The following is a 19231-nucleotide window of genomic DNA, read 5'->3' on the forward strand; positions in this document are numbered from 1 at the left end:
AATTATGTCCTTCACATTGCTGGAGATTGTGCCCCCTTCTAGCGTATTCACCAACAAGACAATATCCAACAGTTCCAACTTCTTTTATTCATCAGTGGTTGCAATAAAGCCTTTATGAAAGAAAAAGCTAATTTAGTTTAAACCAATATTTCTTGGCCATTTTGTTTCTCTAAGAACATTGACAATATGAAGGAAACAACGGTAGGACGATTAAAATTAAAAGAAAGCTTGCGTCTTACCTCTCACATGTTATGCCTTCGAGCAGAAGTAGAACTATCCAGCTTAGCGTAGTTCGCATGCTGTATAACCTTAGAAGTATCGTGACTGGTCCGTCAGACAACACTTGCAACCTGTTGAACAAAGCAACGATTCTGATTCTTAGTACGTTCAACGGTCATTATCACAGCAATAAAATTACACATTGTAGATTTCTCCTGGTTTTCATTATGGCGCGAGGAAAATAGAATAAAAAGGGAGTAATAGATGGTTCGCCAGAGCGTAGGCGCCGATCAAGACTGGGCTCGCGGACTCGAGCCCTTCCTCCCCATCTCCTCGAAGTTTCCGGATGACGGCTGAGCCCCCCCTACCCCGGAGATGTCGAAACCCCCTGTCCCCCACCTCACCTCCCCTAACCTCAATTTTTCATTGTCGGGATTCTGTCGCCCACATGATGTCTCTTTTAAGCTGTCCCTAATGTTCCCTTGTTAAATTTTTTCAATTGACACAAAGCTTCTTCGAGTACTGCTGGTGCGGGCATGCTCCGCGTTTTATTAATTTGTGCAATTGCCGACGAGCGTTTTAAAGCGCAATAAAGGGGAATTTAGAGAACTAACTTTCATTTCTGTTAGTATGAGCAACTTCTGCTTAGAGAGTTGATATATTGCTAAATATTCACACTGCTTGCAACATTGCGCTGCAAGCTTTTACAGCGAAGCTGTTATAGATCCGTGATGTTATCACCGCGATGTTATAGCGGTGATGCACAGAAAATTTAAAATGTGGGTTGGTTAATGAAGGGCAATATAACAATTGCTAAACCTTTGCTTTTTTGCCTGCTTAAAGGCATTATTGAAGAGGTCGCAAATTTTCCCCGCGGCCATAAAAGAACTGAAGGTAGAAGCAATTTTATATTTGCAGAGAATGGGGGCCATGATGCGCATGAAATGCACCGAAATTCTTGCAAGTGTACTTCACGAACTGCGCAGGCATTTCCCGCAATTTCAGCAAAAACTCAACGTGACACATAGTTGATATTCTGAAAATCGGTGGCAAATTATGCGTTATGCGTGAGAAAAGTTTGGAGAGCGTCACCTAATTACAGACATTGCGAGAAATTCCTTAAGCAAGTGTTCGGAAACGTTATAAAACCGTTATCAGCTATGTTTCCTACTGTCCGGAAAGAACTCTACGTCACACTAAGTTTAGATTTAGTGAACACAGGAGGCATGTTCAGTATAATGTGTGGGACAATTTAGCACTTCTCGCCTAATTACGATATCGTAAAATAAATACTAAGCCTTGTTTTCACATTTTTATGCGCAATAATAGGTTCATAGTCGGTTTCCCGGTGTCTAAATAAATGCGGTCTTTTGTTTCTACTTTGTGAAAATAAGGAGATCGTTATGTTCAGAGTGTGTGGGTCAATTGCAGGTTTTCTAGCACATTATGTACGCAAGCTTTCCGGAACGTTATAACTATGTATTTCAAACGGCGCAAATTTTTCCCACGCGTGCTAGTAGATCTATAACGGCCGCCGAGACAAGATTTAGTGAAAATTAGACGTATATTATGTCCAAATTAACCTGCCGGGTTCAATGTTGAGCTGGAGTCCAGCATCGGCGAGGCAAGTGAGAACGCGTTCGAGTCGGAGCAGGTGAGATGAAAAGTCCGGGGAAAAGATGACAATGTCATCGAGATAACAAAGGCATGTCTGCCATTTGAGGCCACGGAGGATGTTATCCATCATTCGTTCAAATGTGGCAGGCGCATTGCACAGGCCAAATGGCTTCACGGTAAATTCATATAAGCCGTCAGGCGTAACAAATGCCGTTTTCGGGCGATCGGACTCAGCCACCGGGACTTGCCAATAACCGGATCGCAAGTCTAAGGACGAAAAGAATTCAACGACTGGTGTAATTTCTGATGTTGACCTTCCCATCAAGAATGTTGACCTCAGGAATTTACTGAGTTCATCGGTGCAGATTCTTGAGATTCACCGCTTGGGGAACTCCCGGTGTATCAAACTAGTATTTGCTTCGTCAACTTTGCCAATGACTGTCAAAGTGGGGTACGTCAAGTGGGGACTCCGGCCGCTAAAAGCGCCGTGCATGTCCTCGCCGTACTGGAGCAGATGATCGCTGCTCTTTACATAATTTAATTACCCTGCTTGGCACCTGTGCTGCTCACGCAGAAGAAGCCCATACACAAGCTTGTTCGCGGCAAGTTTTTGTGAACTTTCAATTGTATTCGTGACTCCGTCCATGCTCTGGAAGGTAGATGACACGTTTGAATGACCTTTTTGGACTTTCTTGATAGTCATGAGGATGCTGAACTTGCCTTTACCATTGTACATCCTTCTTCTATGTCATCATCACCCCTCATCCAGCCTTTATGTCCCCGTTCCTCCCTGCCCCTGTGCAGAGTAGCAGGCTAGAGCATGCTAGCTCAGGCCGACCTCCTCTGCCTTCCTTCAAATAAATTATCTCTCAATGTACGCTCATAAATGACAGCTTTTTTTTAATGCTTCTCCATTGTTCAAGTGGGATGTATGTAGGGTTCTTCGTTTACGATAATTATAGTTTTTTTTATTGCGATAGCAATTAGATGGACACTCCAAAGCAGATTCCTGTCGTCGGCGTCGCCGTCGCCGTCGCCGTGAGGTTCCGTATGACGTCAATGGAGATGAAATCGTCGCCGCGCGCCGCCGAACGCTGTATGTGCGAGTGAAAGGGCGCGAGGGACGCGCGCTTTCACGGGGAGTGAACACACGGCGGAGAACAAACGCGCGTTCTGTGCCGTGCTCCCTTAAGGGCTGCAGAAGTAGGCGTCTCTTTCCTCCTTTACAATCACCATATGTGTAGAGCAAACGCGCCTTCTTCTGACGCACGAAAGGCCGTGGGGGGGGGGGGGGGGGGGGGGGAGGGAAGAGAGGGGACGTTTAGTTGCGGCACCAAGTACCTATTTATATCAGAGGCTCCGGCAACAGTCACCAACGCCGCACGCATTTTGTGCGAACGTGGGCAAAACGCCGACGGCGTCGACAACAGTTCTGCGTGTTGCCGGTGCTGCTGCATTTTGTGAACTTGACTTTCGTGAACTTGATATCTTTCATAACTCTTTGTCATCGTTCTTTTCCGAGCTTTGCCTTGTGTTATAATTTCATGCATTGTTCAAGGGCCCTTCCCCTCCTCTTTCTTTTGTATTTACTTTGCGCTTTGTTGTCGGTACTCTCTTCTTTTCACAATTTTTATTTTTATTCATTTATTTTTTTATGATTTTTCCCTGAGTGTTTTGTTTTTGGTTTGTAATGTATGCGTGCGCCAGCACTCAGACCTTAGGGTTGTTCCTGGGCACGTTAAATAAACGTGATTGATTGATTGATTGATTGATTGTATTATTATTATTATTATTACTTTTATTATTATTATTATTATTATTATTATTATTATTATTATTATTATTATTATTATTATTATTATTATTATTATTATTATTATTATTATTATTATTATATTTACACGGACGGTTCCATCAATTCCAACAGCTCTACCGGAGCAGTGGTTGTTCCATCGGACGCCGTCTCTTCGCAATTTAAATACTCTCACAACACCACGTCGGCAGCAGCAGAACTTCCGGCTCTTTAAGGTGCAATCTATTACGTGCTCCAGCAACCACCAAATCGTTGGGCCATTTTCTGCAATTCGAAAGCAGCCCTACAAACTCTGCAGTTTGCCCTACGTCATGGGTTACACGAACCGCTAGTGTACGAAATAAGGCAAGCTCATCACCACGTACGCGATCGAGAAAGGACACGGCATTGTATTTCAGTGGTTGCCGAGCCACTGCGTAATTGTCGGCAACGACAGCGCCGATGAAGCTGCTCGCTCGGCTCATCAAAAACATCAGCGAGTGCCTATACCGCTCTCAAGAACGGACGCTGCGCGGCAACTTCAATCACTTGCTGGCCACATCACACTTGAAAGATGTAATTCACCATGTTTCAGCAACTCACGGTTGCATTCTCTCGACCATAAATTGCGACTTCGCCTGCCACCTGGACTCTCCCGTAGCGAAGCAACATTGCTGGGTCGCGTGTGGTTGGGCGTCGCATTTACAAATTCCTATTCATTCCTAATAGGAATGGCTAACAGTGCGGCATGCGATTCGTGCGGGTGTGATGAGATGCTAGATCACCTTCTGTGTCATTGCCTAGCTTTTGACGCTCAACGAAGGATTCTACAAGCTCAACTCAGCATGTTAGATAGCAGAGTGCGCTCAGAGGAAAAGATTCTGGGACCATGGTCTACGCATTCTTGCATGCGAAAGGCCACAAAAGCTCTTCTTCACTTCTTGAAGGAGACTGGACTGTATGAGCGCTTGTGACAGTGGACCTTCCTCTGCGACTGATTCTGTGAATGAATGACTCTTTATTATTTTTTATATTCTCGCTCCTTATCTATTCTTCCCCCTTCCCTCTCCCCAAGCGTAGGGTAGCCAACCGGGCACGTCCTTGGTTCACCTGCCTACCTTAATTTCCCTTCTAGTTTCTCTCTCTCTCTCTAAATTATGGGGTTTTACGTGCCAATTCAGATCTGATTATGAGGCACGCCGTAATGGGAGACTCCGGGAATTTGGACCACCTGGGGTTCTTTAACGTGCACCTAAATCTAAGTACACGGGTGTTTTCGCATTTCGCCCCCATCGAAATGCGGCCGCCGTGGCCGGGATTCGATCTCGCGACCTCGTGCTCAGCAGCCCAAAACCATAGCCACTGAGCAACCACGCGGGTTGTTTCTCTCTCTCTCTCTCTCTCTGAATCGCGTCGAAAGAAATTGCGGCTTGACTTTCTCAGTTACTTAATAACAAATTGGCACTCCACCCGGCATTGTATGCAAGTCCACTAGTAACAAGACCTACTCGCCAACATCACCAAAATGCTCTAACCCCCTATTTTGCCAAAACCGACCTATTTAAATACTCTTTCCACGCACCATTAATTACTGGAACGACTTGCCTTTATAAAACTTGTATCACGATTGTTTACTTTTCCTATCAGCATTATTACAGTATTGTTGCAGCATTTTGTTGTATTGACATTGTTTTACTGCTTGTGACCTAATATTGTATTTTATCCGCCCTGCATGGACTTCGTGTCCGCAGTATGTACTAAATAAAATAAAATAAAATAAATGTTATCTTGGTCTTCTATTTCATTTCATACCATTTATTTTTTAGAGCACAGCTCTTATCTTATCTTAGGTGCCCGTTCCTGCGCTGAGCATCGCCGCTGCACTACCTGTCAACCAGCGAATGAGCACAGCGAAAAATGAAAGCAAATGCGGAGCGCCGCAACCGAATAAAGAGCTGGCGAGAGGAGGAAAGTGGAGGTAGAGGCTACAGGGAGAGCTTGAGGGGAGAGTGGAGGGGAGACGGCCTGCCCATGCGCGGAGTTGCCGGCGGGCACGGCATGTTCAGGTGGCAGATGTGGGGAAAGGCTGACCGTACTCCACGTCTTACTGGATTGTCGGGAAGCCGAAACAGAGAGAAGGAAACATTTCCCTGTAGCATACCACTATCATATCCCTCTTCATCCTACGATGTTTATTGGTGAAGAACCTCTTTTTAACGCCAAAGCAGTTCTCCGTTTCTTGAACGATGTTGTACTACACGCTATTAGCCCAATAAGTTCGTAGCGCATCCTCTCTCCAGAGGATGCTGCTGTGATAGTTTATTTTTATAGCACGTGCCTTCAGGCCCTTGTGTTTCAAGGGCTTTGTTTAGACACTTGTGCTTCTCGCCAATTCTTGCATCTGTTATATTTTGTAAATCGTATCATTCTCCCTCAATGCATTCTTCATTTTCATAGCACACCTCATTAGCCATTGCCATGATCTTAATACATGTATGTTTTACGCACTTTACAGCGACTATTTTAGGCCTCTTTACAGCCACGCCTCATCTATTTTTCAGAATTCATCGCTCCACTGCAAACTCACAAACACTGGCATGGCGCTCTTTGGCCATACTTGGCCCTTGCGCCATTAAACACCATACATCATCATCATCGGCATGTTCAGCTTCCGGGGGGCGACTTTAGAATTGCTAGTAGGTACAGCTGAGGCGAGGCACTCCGAGTCACGTGACTTCCGGCTTAACACGTGTTGTCATGGCAATCGTGGAGCTCCTAGGTGCCTAGGGACATAATCGCTTAGGGACTTTTGAGGCACTGGTCTGCGCGGCGGCTGCTAGTTACTGATCGTGGCTCTCTTATCTCCGGTACCGGGCGCAGCGACCTTGCCGAGCGCAGCTCCTACGTGCGTAGGGAGCGAATCGTTTAGAACGCATTGAATGTCTGGTGGTGTCGGGGCCACGCCGGCCGCGCTTTATTATTGTAGCGTTTGTTCTAGTGGCGGAAAGCGTTGCAGTAGTGGTGGTGTGGCATGACGGCTTTTGAGCTCGGTGAACTGTGGTGGTGGAAACAAGCGGATACTGCTCGCGTTTGACCCCTGGTGCTGCGGCGGAAGCCGCGGTGCCAGGGCTGCACCGCGGCTTCAGTCACACTGCTCCAGTCAGGTAGACTGATCCCTCCCTGAAAGTGAGATTATATTTGGATCATCAAAACAGTGATGCATTTATTTAGGAATACCATCGTTTTTCTCTCCCAGGCGCGAGCACCCGTAGGAGCTGCGCTCGGCAAGGTCGCTGCGCCCGGTCCCGGAGATAAAGAGAGCCACGCTCAGCAGAGACCAGTGCCTCAAAAGTGCCTAAGCGATTATGTCCCTTGGCACCTAGGAGCTCCACGATCGCCACGACAACACGTGTTAAGCGGAAGTTACGTGACCCGCAGTGCCACGCCCCCGCTGTACCTACTAGCAATTGTAAAGTCGCTTCCCGTCGGGAGTGCCGTGAGTTGAGAGGGCTACGCTCGTCCTCGGCGTCAGCTGCCCACGGTACCAGCGTGTGTGACGGAGATCACTGCTCCTGTAAGGGGCGATGGTAAGCGGTTACGAGTAAGGTTCAATGTGACGCTCCCTTGGGTGTTGTCGCCGCTGAGACTGGTGGCATGATTTCTCCTCGACGAACGGCCGCCCTCGTCGTTGATGGAACGAAAGCAGGGCCCGCACACTCTGAAGTTCAACAAATGGCCACAGAGGGCGAAAAAATCGACCGCGCCTGGCACGGCTAATAAACAGACGGTAGTACGTCGTCAAAAAGTTGCCCCGGTTACTGCACCCCGGTGAGTGCCGTAATCTCCCGCAAGAGGCGCCGTAGTAAGCGCCATTTCTACCCACAAACTTACTCCCATACTTATCGAACTGTTTTTATTTTATGACAAAGAGTAGAAAATTATTATTCCTAATTATACATTGTACTCCTGAGTAGTAACACTCTTGTTTGTTTATTTTGCCAGTATAAAAGCAAAATAACGTTCATCATCATCGACCTCCCACCTGACCTCTCGCCTGGACTTAAAATTTTTACCGGTGTTTTCGCGTACACGGCAAGCACGGATTCATTGGCTGGTACACTTATGCTGTTTGCTTATTTGTGCTAAAACAAGTTTATTGCGCTTCGACACCTGGCGTTATTTAACTTGGGGTGAAGTGACGTGTTTGCGAGCAGAGATGTAAGCCCGAAAGCTAGGTTTTCGTCGTGAGGCATGCGTGACAAGTATGCATCGAAACGGGAGCCGGATTTTGCTGCGACCGAGGATGGCAATACCGGTGATTCGTTTACCATTCCTGCTTGAATCGTTATTTAATATTCGTCTCGTTAATTCACAGGCGGAGACAAGTTAAAGAACTAGATCCTGCGATACATATGGGTAGTCATGACCCTCCGTTGCCGTTTTATTGCGATAGCAATTATATGGACACTCAAAAGCAGATTTCTGCCGTCGGTGTCGCCGTCGCCGTCGCCGTCGCCGTCGCCGTGAGGTTCCGTATGACGTCAGTGGAGATGAAATTGTCGCCGCGCGCCGAACGCTGTATGTGCGAGTGAAAGGGCGCGAGGGGCGCGCGCTTTCACGGTGAGTGAACGCACGGCGGAGAACAAACGCGCGTTCTGCGCCGTGCTCCCTTAAGGGCTACAGAAGTAGGCGTCTCTTTCCTTCTTTACAATCACCATATATGTAGAGCAAACGCGCCTTCTTCCGACGCGCGAGAGGCCGTGGGGGAGGGGAGGGGAGGGGGAGGGAAGGGAGGCGACGTTTAGTTGCGGCACCAAGTGCCTATTTATATCAGAGGCTCCGGCAACAGTCACCAACGCCGCACGCATTTTGAGCGAACGCGGGCAAAACGCCAACGGCGTCGACAACAGTTCTGCGTGTTGCCGGTGCTGCTGCATGTCCAAGTTTATACAGCTGATAAAGCTAGTATCATTACTCCGTATAGCTCTCTACAAATTTGCTATCGCAATTGATGCTTCGCCTTTCAGGTGAAACTACGACAACTTTTTTGAAATAAAGCTTTAGTTGCGAGGCCGTCGTATACACACAATCACGAAAAGAGAGAGCGCGATATGGAAATGCGCGTCACATTTTTATCTCATTGTAGCCGTGGCTAGCCTGGTTAGCCTGGTCAATATATCTTTTCTTTTTTTCGAGTCCGCCAAAACTTCTTTCGACCACAAAACCGAATAACCCTTTGGTAAATTAAAGTGAAAGTACTGAATTGAATGTATTAAATAGTTGCATGCATGATAATTCACCCATATTTCGTACTTGTTGGTTCCAAAGTTCTTGCTGTTCAGTTTGGTTTATCTTAGGACATTTATTTTGCTGTAGTGAACCGGTGCATCATGTTCGTGCAGAAAAAGAATGCATCAGTTCTAATAGCTTTATGTTTTTCATGCCTTTGCTTGTGGAACCAGCAGTGTGATTGATCTCTTCTAGTGTATAAATGTGCACAGAAAATTGTAGTTAGGCAGACGTAAATTTTATGGACAGTACCAATATTTAATTAACATGCTGAAGCACCCTAGAACAAACAGTGTACATTTGCATGCGTTCTGCACTTCATATTGCCAAATTGTGTTTTTTCTTTCAATTTCTGATGCAGTCAATATTTCCATTCCAGACAACCAGTAAAGAAGACGGCACCAGTGTAAGGCAACACACTACACACATTAAATAGAAGCTACTGCCTGCTACAAGGCCATCGTGTGGACTTTTGCTGCTATTACAAGGTAAACAACACCGGGTTCAGAAATAAATATGCCTGATATATGCTGTATTGGCTTGCTAGTCTTGAGATACATTGTCATTTGTTTGTAGCAGATGTTATGTATGTTTGTTCATATTTATGGTGCAGCATATTGGGTTCGAACATAGAAAACACTACATGAGCTTGGCTAATCTGTGCTGTATCTCATGTGTTACTATTCTGCCCCAACAGAGTCTGCACCAAGCACATCTTGGTCCTCATCACACGTACCCCCATCTACACCAACAAGTAGGGGCTGGAGCCGAATTTGCAAGGCTTTTACACCACGAACAAAGGAGTGGGTCCAGAAGTATTTGGATGAGATATCAAGTCTACGGAGGACTGTGTCAAGACTTAAAAGAGTCTCAGCTATCATTCCATCAGCACGGATATTGGCCGAGTCATCCAGGTACCTCAACAAAAGAAATTCTTCGTGTTCAGATGCGCCTGCAACCTCTGAACAAGCATGGACGACGCTGGCCAAAAGAGTTCAATCAGTCAGCCCTTCCTTATTCAACTTCCTGGCCTTGTCAAATTCACTTTGTGACAAGTATAAATATTTTCTATGAATGCAAGCTTTTTCGTTCCCCATTCTTGCTAGAGATAATTCTTCTTCCTTACCCAAACATAAAGATGAACCGATTCTTTGCTCACACTTAATGCCCGTCATTGTTTCTTAGCATAACATCTTTGTAGCAATATTTTCTACTGTACGTTGCCATGTTATATTCCTAAAAATTATGGGGTTTTACGTGCCAAAACCACGATCTGATTATGAGGCACGCCGTAGGGGGGGACTCCGGAAATATAGACCACCTGGGGTTCTTTAACGTGCACCTAAATCTAAGTACACGGGTGTTTTCGCATTTCTCCCCCATCGAAATGCGGCCGCCGTGGCCGGGATTCAATCCCGCGAATGTTAAATTACTCTCCTGAAATAGCAGATGCGGCATCGGCAGGTGTCTTGCGTAAACGTTTGCACCGTGTGCTATGTACCATTTCACTTTTCTTAATGTTTTTGGCCTTCAGTGCTTGCATAGCAGAGTAGTTTCTTTCTTGAATGCAAGCGTTCTCATTTCCATATTTAATTCCTGGTCTCGTTCAGGATTGCTCTTCTTGCTCAATAGCCTGGGTTTTTGTGCAAGATACACCGAAGTGGTTGATTGCAGAATCTGGTTGCAGAAACTTGGTCGTGGAAGCTGTGTTACGTTTCTGGGATTTGGGGGGCCTGGTAAGTTGCATTGGGAAGCAGTCTTTCAAGGTAAACACCTGCTCCTGCAGTCCACACAGTGACATAGACTCCCAATTTACACGCACCGTGATTGGTGCTCCCCATTCCATCCTTTCCTGCTGCAGCAGTGTGCAAATCTTGCTTGTGGTCTTCGTTGGCCGCAATTTGGCGTCAACAGAGACCAGCATACATGCTTACATGGTCCGAAGTGTATGAAGTTCATAGCCACATGGGTGGAAAGGCCCACAAAAGTGGCTGCCGAAGGTGATGCCCGAGAAACCGGCTTGTCCTTATTGAGACAAAGTGGGGCACCAAGTGTGAGCCACACATTAGCGGCCCCCGAAAGAAAAGAAACGTGCAGGCTGGAAAGGAGTTAAAGCTAAAAGGCTGGGCAGTCCATGTCGCTTTGTTGGATGCGGCAGCAGGTGCCTGCGTCACCCGATTGCATCGCAATGCAAGTTGCTTATCTTCAACGATGAATGTCGGTGCAAACAAGTGGGATACGCTGCCCAATCTGTTTGCGTTTCTTGTTGTCGCTTGTTACCAGACCACCATGTGTAACGAAGGCAAGCTCTGTGCCTGTAGTCGGACTGCTGGATGTGCCTAAGCGACCCGTGTACGTTATTCTTCACTGTGGATCTTAGCCAATGTATAGTGTATTGTCTGACCTTTATGCGGTGATTGAATGCAGAATCTTATTGTGCTGTTATCTCACTTGTTTATGGTCGCTGTGTTACGTTTCTTGGATGTGGCGGCCTGGTCAATTGCATTGGGAAGCAGTCTCTCGAGGTAAGCACCTGCCCCTGCAGTCCGCGCAGCGACATAGACTCCCAATTTACACGCACCAGGATTGGTGCTCCCTGTTCCGTCCTTTCCTGCTGTAGTCGTGGGAAAATTGTGCTTGTGGGCTTCCTGAGCCGCGATTTGGCATAGTTGCTTACAAGGTCGGATGTGTATGAAGTTGATAGCCACCTGGGTGGAAAGGAAAAGTGGCTGCCGAAGGTGATGCCCACGAAACCGACATGAAACCACGAAACCAATTAAGTGAAAGTGGGGCACCGAGTGTCAGCGACACATTAGCGGCCCCGAGAGACAAAAATAAACGTGCAGGTTGGAAAGGAGGTAATGCTAAGACGCACGGTAGTCCATGTTGCTGTGTTGGGTGCGGCCGCAGATGCCTGCGTCCCCCGATTGCTTCGGTATGCAAGTTGCTAATCTTCAACGGTGACTGTCAGTGCAAACAGGTGGAACACTATCTCCTTGCGCTGCTGGCTGTCGCCCGTTACCGGACCGCCAGGTGCGATGAAGAAAGTGAGCAGTTTACGAGCTCGTGTTTATTGTTTCAGCGTATCTCGACATGCAAATTTTATTGCTGCTCTTGTACTAGAAGGTGCACTGTTTGTCTTTTCCTAATAAAGCCGCACGTCCTGTTCACTCACTTGTGGCTTGTTTGTATGGTCGTCAGTAGGGAAGCTCTTTGGTCTCCTGGCAATTATAACGCACCAGCTAAGCGGCAGCCAAGGCATTGAGGCATGCCGCAAAGCCAGCAGGGCGGGCGCGGCGCGTACCAGCGTACGCGATTGGCAAAAAGCGGCCATATTGGATTTTGCACTAAAAATATATTTCCGCTTCCTGTTTGAGCAGTGCCATCTGTCGGGTCCCCCAGTGAGTTCCATGCGCTGCCACTTCTTAGTTTTCGTACCACTGTGGAAGGTACAGTTTCCCTTCTGTAAAGTTGGTTCTTTATTCTATGACGAAAGCTTGCGAAGAAAAACTTAGTGCCACGGAAGACGGACTGTGCAGCGACGGTGGCTACGATATGGCGCCCGAGTAGCGCGCGTCATCTGTATGGATACAAAGCGCTGTATGAGCTGCATGGCGGCTGCTGTGAATCGCGCCGACGTGGCACCCACGTGCTGCCTCCCCCGATTAGCAAGGCAGGTCGCGCCGCACTTCGCTCCGTTTGAAATGTACGGCACGAGACATATTGTCCGCGCCAGATACGCTACTCACAGCGTTCTACAGTATTCCTAATAAAATCCGTGTACCTCTATAATCATATTACAAAATATTGACACACGAAATGAAAACAATATAGAGCTGCGCTCAAATTTCGCATTAGGGAGCATCGTAATCGCCGGTCAATTTTTTTTTCGTTGTGCGCTATATCTCATCGATGTTTGTATTTCATTCATCGCATGTATCATGTTCATAGGCCCGCTCCTGCAAGCCACCTGAGGCTTATACTGGCATGTTCTTGTTGTTCTGCATTTTTGGGTAGCAATAAACATTAGTATTATTAATATTATTATTATTTTCCACTCGAGTCACCAGATAACACAGACCTTTCCATGTCCCTGCACGTCTTCATGAACACTCAACCGTTTACAGAATACTGAGTCTTTTTTAAAGCCTACTATCATGATCTTGATATTTTTCACAACTCGCTGTCATCTTTTATTTTATTTATAACCTTTATATCCCAAGGGTCAAAGTGTTGTGTAATTTGGACATCTTTTACCAAACGCTCACGAACTTCGCAACAGGGCACGTGAATTTTTTCAGCAATGTCATTTCGTCTTCTTTTCCTATTTTATTTTTCCGAAACTTGGCTCTGCTGCGAAATTTCGTCTTCAGACTTCTTTCCACCGCACTACAAAATCTTCCGCGGTAACAGGGACTTCAGTGGATCTCAACAAAAATGTGGTGGCGTACTGATAGCTGTCAAAAGTTCACTGAGATGTGTTCGGTGCAACGACATAAAAAGCTTACAGGCGTCGATTTTCCTAGAAGTCACCCTAATGCGCTGTGAAAAATGTTTTATTGGACGTTTCTATGCACCGTCAAATATTATCCTTTCTTGCTTGATGAGGTCATCTATTCTATTGAAAGTGTACTGCCTTACCAGGGCAAGCACAGAGTAATGCTTCTTGGTGATTTCATTACAACTGGAGTTGATTGGAACACGCTTAGATATTCTCATTACAGTGATTACATAAAGAAGAAATGCAGCCTGTTGTTGGACTTTCTGTCCTTTCATTCCTATCAGCTGCATAGCTTGATCGCGAATTCTTGTGCAAACGTCTTAGACCTATGCACTTCGAATTATCAAGTTATCGATGTCTCTCACTCTGACATTTCCCTTGTGCTTCCCTCTAATTTTCACCCGTCACTAAAGATAACGGCATCTGCGTCAGCCCTGAGGCAAAGTGGCATAAATGAAAACTCTCACTTTTCGTTCATGCGTGATGACTAAGTTGGTTTATATTATTTCTTCTCCACCATCGATTGGTCGCTAGCTACAGACAGAACCAATGTTGATGGCAGAGTAGATCAGTTTACGGAGCTTGTCTTGAGAAGTATGGGCAAGTACATTCCCTAGTACAGACCTAACGCTCTAGATATCCCCACTGGTTCTCATCTGAAGTTATAACTGCCTTAGAGTATAAAGACCGTGCGCACCGAAAATCCAGCAGTCTTGTGCCTAATCAGCTGTTGGTGAGAAGAATTCTGATTTTTCGCGGTCTCTCTACAAACGCCTCTATTAGCGGGGTGACTAGTCATGTGTTGCATTCTTGGAAAAGAGCACCTCGGACCGGCCAGCGGCATTTTTCAAGTACAGGGTTTGTATATCCGAAAGCGCTCTATTAAACATGAAGGGTGTCAGTTTGATGAAAAGCTCATCAGTGGATTCCTTAAGCGCTTGAATTCTTCCCTATCTAGCGTCCCTGATCGCATCCGCTCCGCCATTCTAAACGGTTACGGCAGTATATGCGCCCCAGTATTGACCTCTGTAATCAATAACTCTTTTGAATGCTTACACTTTCCTCACATGTGGAAAACTACTGGTCTTTTTCCTGAGTTAAGGTCAGGTTGTAAAACCAATGTCTCGAATTATCGCCCGATTCCTCTTCTCTGTGCCACGTCTAAGGTTTTCGAGCTCGCTCTTCACAACATATTGTTTACTGTGAAGAGCTGATCGATCCCGAATCAGCATGGATTCCTCACTGGCCGCTCCACTATCGCAAATCTCACAAGTTTCATGATCCACATCTCCTCGCCGGCTCTCCAAAGGGGGCAAGTTGACACCATTTATTGTGACCTCAACAAAGCTTTTGAAGGGGTGAGCCACTCACTGCTTCTCATCCAGCTCAGACACTTTGGTGTTGAATCGTCAATCGTAAATCTCTTGTGGAGTTATCTTATTGATAGATCATGTTATGTTAAGGTCAATTTCCAAACGTCTTCTTCTTACGTGGAAACTAGCGGCGTCCCTCGGGGATCAGTACTGTGACCACTCCTTTTAAAATTTTTTATTAATGACGTTCTTTCTACCATTCGGCATTCTTCATTCCTTCTATATGCCGATCACATAAAGATTTTTACGGCAATTCACACCTTTAATGACTGTCGCATCCTGCAGTCTGACGTGCTTTCTTTTTCTAAATGGTGCACAGATAATAACCTAACCTTGAATGCTGTTAATACCGAAGTCATGACTTTCACCCGCAAAACAGCAAGCATTTCTTTTTCTTATTCGGTAGATTCTGTACAATTGTGCAGGGTCAGTGAGTTCAATGACCTCGGTGTACTTTTTTATACAACTTTACACTTTTCAGCTCACACTAAACGCGTTCCAATGCGGAGTATGCACACGCTTGGCTCTGTCGACTATCGAGAGGATTCAATTCTCCTACACCATTCCGCAAGTTGTACACAACAATCTGTCTTCCTCAACTCGAATGCGCGTCGGTCGTCTGGAACGGCATCTCGATATCCAACAGTGACATTATAGATCGGGTCCAGAAAACGTTTCTAAGCATATATCATCGCCGCTTTGCTAGCACCGACGCTGGACCTTGATCTAGCACTGTCGGGTTATTGTCATTGCCCTTACTTCGCTGTCGACGTAATCGTGCTGACCTTCCGTTTCTTTTTAAACTCCTTTACGGTATCCTCATGTGGCCCGAACCCCTCAGTTGTATCATGGTTCGTATCCCGCGCAAGATCACCAGAGAACACAGACCTTTTCATGTCGCTGCCTGTCACCACCAACACTCAACCATCCACAGAATACAGAGTCTTTATAACGCCCACTTTCATGACCTTGATATTTTTCAGAACTCGCTGTCATTATTCGGTTCTGAGCTTTGCGTTGTTGTCTCTTAGTTTCACATATTGTTGAATTTCGCTTTCCTTTTCTTTCTTATTTGTGCATTTTGCGCCTTGTTACATGTATGTACAGTCTTCTTTTCAAAATTGTTATTTGTTATTCAATGTTTTTTTTTACTGATATTCCTGTGCTGTATTTCTTTTTCTATGCTATGTATACGTGCGCCAGCACTTAGACCTCATGGTTGTTCCTGGGGACGATAAGTAATGATTGATTGATTGATTGATTGATTGATTGATTGATTGATTGATTGATTGATTGCTATATCAAAATAGGCACCAGGTGAAGACTATGATGTACGTAATTCCCTCAGTCAAAAAAATCTTTACTTCCCACTGCTCCACCTCTTCGCATCGACTTGGCGCCACAAGCCGAGATCACTATTACGATAAAAGCATAGTGTGATGCGTGGGTGTATTGTTGTCAAGGTACACCAAGACGATATGCCGGATGGTGGTAGTGCATCCAACTTGATCCATGCTTTGTTGCTTGAAGAGGAGGGGCGTCGCCCCGCGTATAAATATTACGTTGGCCGTTATAACGCTGTGGAGATTCCTCACCCTCACAAAACCTCGGTTGGCGATAATGGCACAACGGCGACAGAAATTGGCTCGGTTCGCACAATCGTCTTACATGCTATAATTTCTGACTTACCATACAACCATGTGGTTACTACGGTGACCGAAATGTTGAGAACCACCTAGACGGCTGTGTGGAATGGGTATGTTAATTGTTACGTCGTTTGTCGCTGCCGGCATCGTGGGGAAATTTCAGACCTGCAGCACGATTCACTGATGCCTATACTGTAGCCTCATTCTTCCCGGTCCTACTCTGTGAGGTCCCTTCAGCAAGTTTCAGAAACCTTCGAAAGTTAACTTTCTTGGGCGAGACCAGGACGCCCAGGTAAACTATTCTACTGGTTGATTGGCGTGACACGTCGTAATAAAAGCGAGAACGAACCGTCATTTCTGATTTCTAGCTTGATGGCTGGGCTCTACTTTTCCGTAAGGGCACTTTTATTTCATAGTGACAGTGCCGGTTATGTAGAAACAATAGTATCACCTTGCACTTTCTGATAATGTCGTTGAAATGCAGTGCTTATGGTGCTGGCGCCAATGGCTGCGCAAGACTGGGCGTGAATAAACTGTGTGTTTGTCTCCACAATAAGTAGGAGTATTAAATGAAGTTTACTTTACATTGCATGATCTTCGCGAAAGAAGCACCCATGAAATTTTCTTTATCAAGCAATGAAAAGCCTTGTACGCTGTACGATTACCCTGTAGTAGCCCCAAGGAGGGTTACCTGTGAAGATACTCTGGCGAAAGCACTTGTAGTTGTTATTCTGCCACAAGAATTTCCATATCAGTGCTAGAGAGGCAGGAAACTGTGGTAAAATTAAGAAGCCTGAGCGTTGTAGAGACCACAGTATTACAGAGTAGTTGTGGCGATGCGACTACAAAACACTACAAAGTTGCAGTGTCGAAAACAGCAAGCTTATCATGAATAGGTGCCATCAAGAGCAAGAAGTCTTCATATCACTGTATCATAAAAATTAAGTTATATTTGGTCTCCATTTGACCCTATTTGTAGAAGTGCAGATGTGCACTTCAGTGACATCTGAGCATTTCTCGCATATATTTTTTTATGCTGCATGGCTATGCTGAAGAAAATTGGCTGTTTTTATAAGCGTCTGTAAGGATTTCGCTCCTCATAGTAAATTTGGAAGCTTACTTGGAAGATGAAACCCCCTCTTCCTTTGTAGGCGTCGGCAGGCTTACTTCTCACAACGAAACTGTAACTTCGAAGCTCTTATAACCCAGTCTCTGTTCACTACAAGTGGAGAGAACGTCGACGAATTCTTAGCGTGGCCTTTCATGTGCAACACATGGGATGATATCACTGACGTGAAATGCATGCATAATGTTTCTTGCTGAAGGGTTAAAAGAAAAAAAAATACTCCGAACAACCTTCATCACCTGGGGTTGTTTACCGTGCACATAAATATATGTAGGCGAACGTTTTTGCACTTCGCCCTCATTAAAAATGCGGCTGTCGCCGGCAGGAATCAAACCGCGCGCCTTCGTGCTTATCAGCGCAACGTCATAAACAATTAGACACCACAGTGGGTTTGAAGTCCCCAGCAGTAACAAAAATATATGTTTTGGCGGGGTTTGCCAATAAATGGTGTTCTCTTTTGTTTATTTCACTGTGTATATATCGCCACACGAAGTTCTGTTACAATTTTAGCATCTCACTAATAATTTCATAAACGCTGAGCACCTATTTTCTTGCGAAGCTACTTTTGGGACGCATGATTTCTGCAATTCTATTTATAGTGGTAAACATTTTATTGAAATGCTGATTTATTTATGACGCGCTCTTTTTGATGGACAGCACCGACATGTTTAAGAGCGCAATGCCGCTCGAGTTGAACCGCAGAGTTGTTTTGATTATATTGCCCGTCGACGGCAATGTTTTCTAGTAGTTGAAATCAATACATATTGTTCTTAAATTTCATCTCCCATGAATTCTATAATTAATTGGTGACATGTTTTAGAGCACCCGCAGGGTTTGTATCTCGTAGACAAATTAATAAAAGTATACCCACCCTGTAGCAGATAATAAACGCGTCGGATTATAAAGACACCCCAAATATCCCACCAGGAAGAAGATGCCCAGCATAATATGCGCAAAGTGCTCGCTTCCAAGTCAAGTCTTACTACAGATAATAGAGCGTGAAACACTGCTAGTTTTACTGCTCGCAATATTGCGCTAGCTACTGCTCTAACTTTCCCCATCACGCTTAAACTCCTTAAAGTTAAGGTGTAGCTCAGGAGGTTCTATCTACATCCTAATAAACGGAGTAATCATTCTGCTCGGCAGCCATGATATATATATATATATATATATATATATATATATATATATGCATTTAGAAAAACGTTAGAATTTGGCGACTTTAGTAAGCGGTAGCCGAAGTTACAAATATTTTCGTTCATAATAAGTGCGTTTGCCATTGTTCGGTCGCCTGCACATATGCCCAACATTAGAATTAGGTTATTCGCCCTTAGGAATATTTCCAGCATATGAGCTTTTTTTGTGAATCCGGGTCCAGATTCTTTATTAAGGCGAGAGCCTCATATGTCTCATCGTTCAGTCCACCTTCAACGTCCTTGAGCGAAAACTGTGCCGCCGAAGTGAAATCATACACGATGACGACTCGGTGTAGTAATTCACTTACTGAACCAGCACAGCATCCTCTCTTGCCTATATACAATCGCGCATGCAACAATTGTGATCGTGTGCGGGTCATCGTCGTCATCGTCTTGTATGAGTAAGCAAGCAACGCCCGCGCATCAATTCTGATGGTGCACGGGTCAAGCAACCGACGCTCACGTAACAATT

The 19231-nt window shown here is 45.4% G+C and overlaps 1 protein-coding gene across 1 annotated transcript in view; it reads right to left on the bottom strand.

Moving 5' to 3' along the window:
• Nucleotides 1-19231, bottom strand: part of LOC119465773 (probable serine carboxypeptidase CPVL) — a 107717-nt gene that overhangs the window by 25049 nt on the left and 63437 nt on the right. Inside the window, exon 5 of the mRNA XM_049657917.1 lies at nucleotides 240-350. Coding sequence (XP_049513874.1) covers nucleotides 240-350 — 111 coding nt within the window. The remainder of the gene's footprint in view (nucleotides 1-239; nucleotides 351-19231) is intronic.

Source organism: Dermacentor silvarum, chromosome 10, assembly GCF_013339745.2.
Source record: "Dermacentor silvarum isolate Dsil-2018 chromosome 10, BIME_Dsil_1.4, whole genome shotgun sequence".
NCBI classification, from domain to species: domain Eukaryota; kingdom Metazoa; phylum Arthropoda; class Arachnida; order Ixodida; family Ixodidae; genus Dermacentor; species Dermacentor silvarum.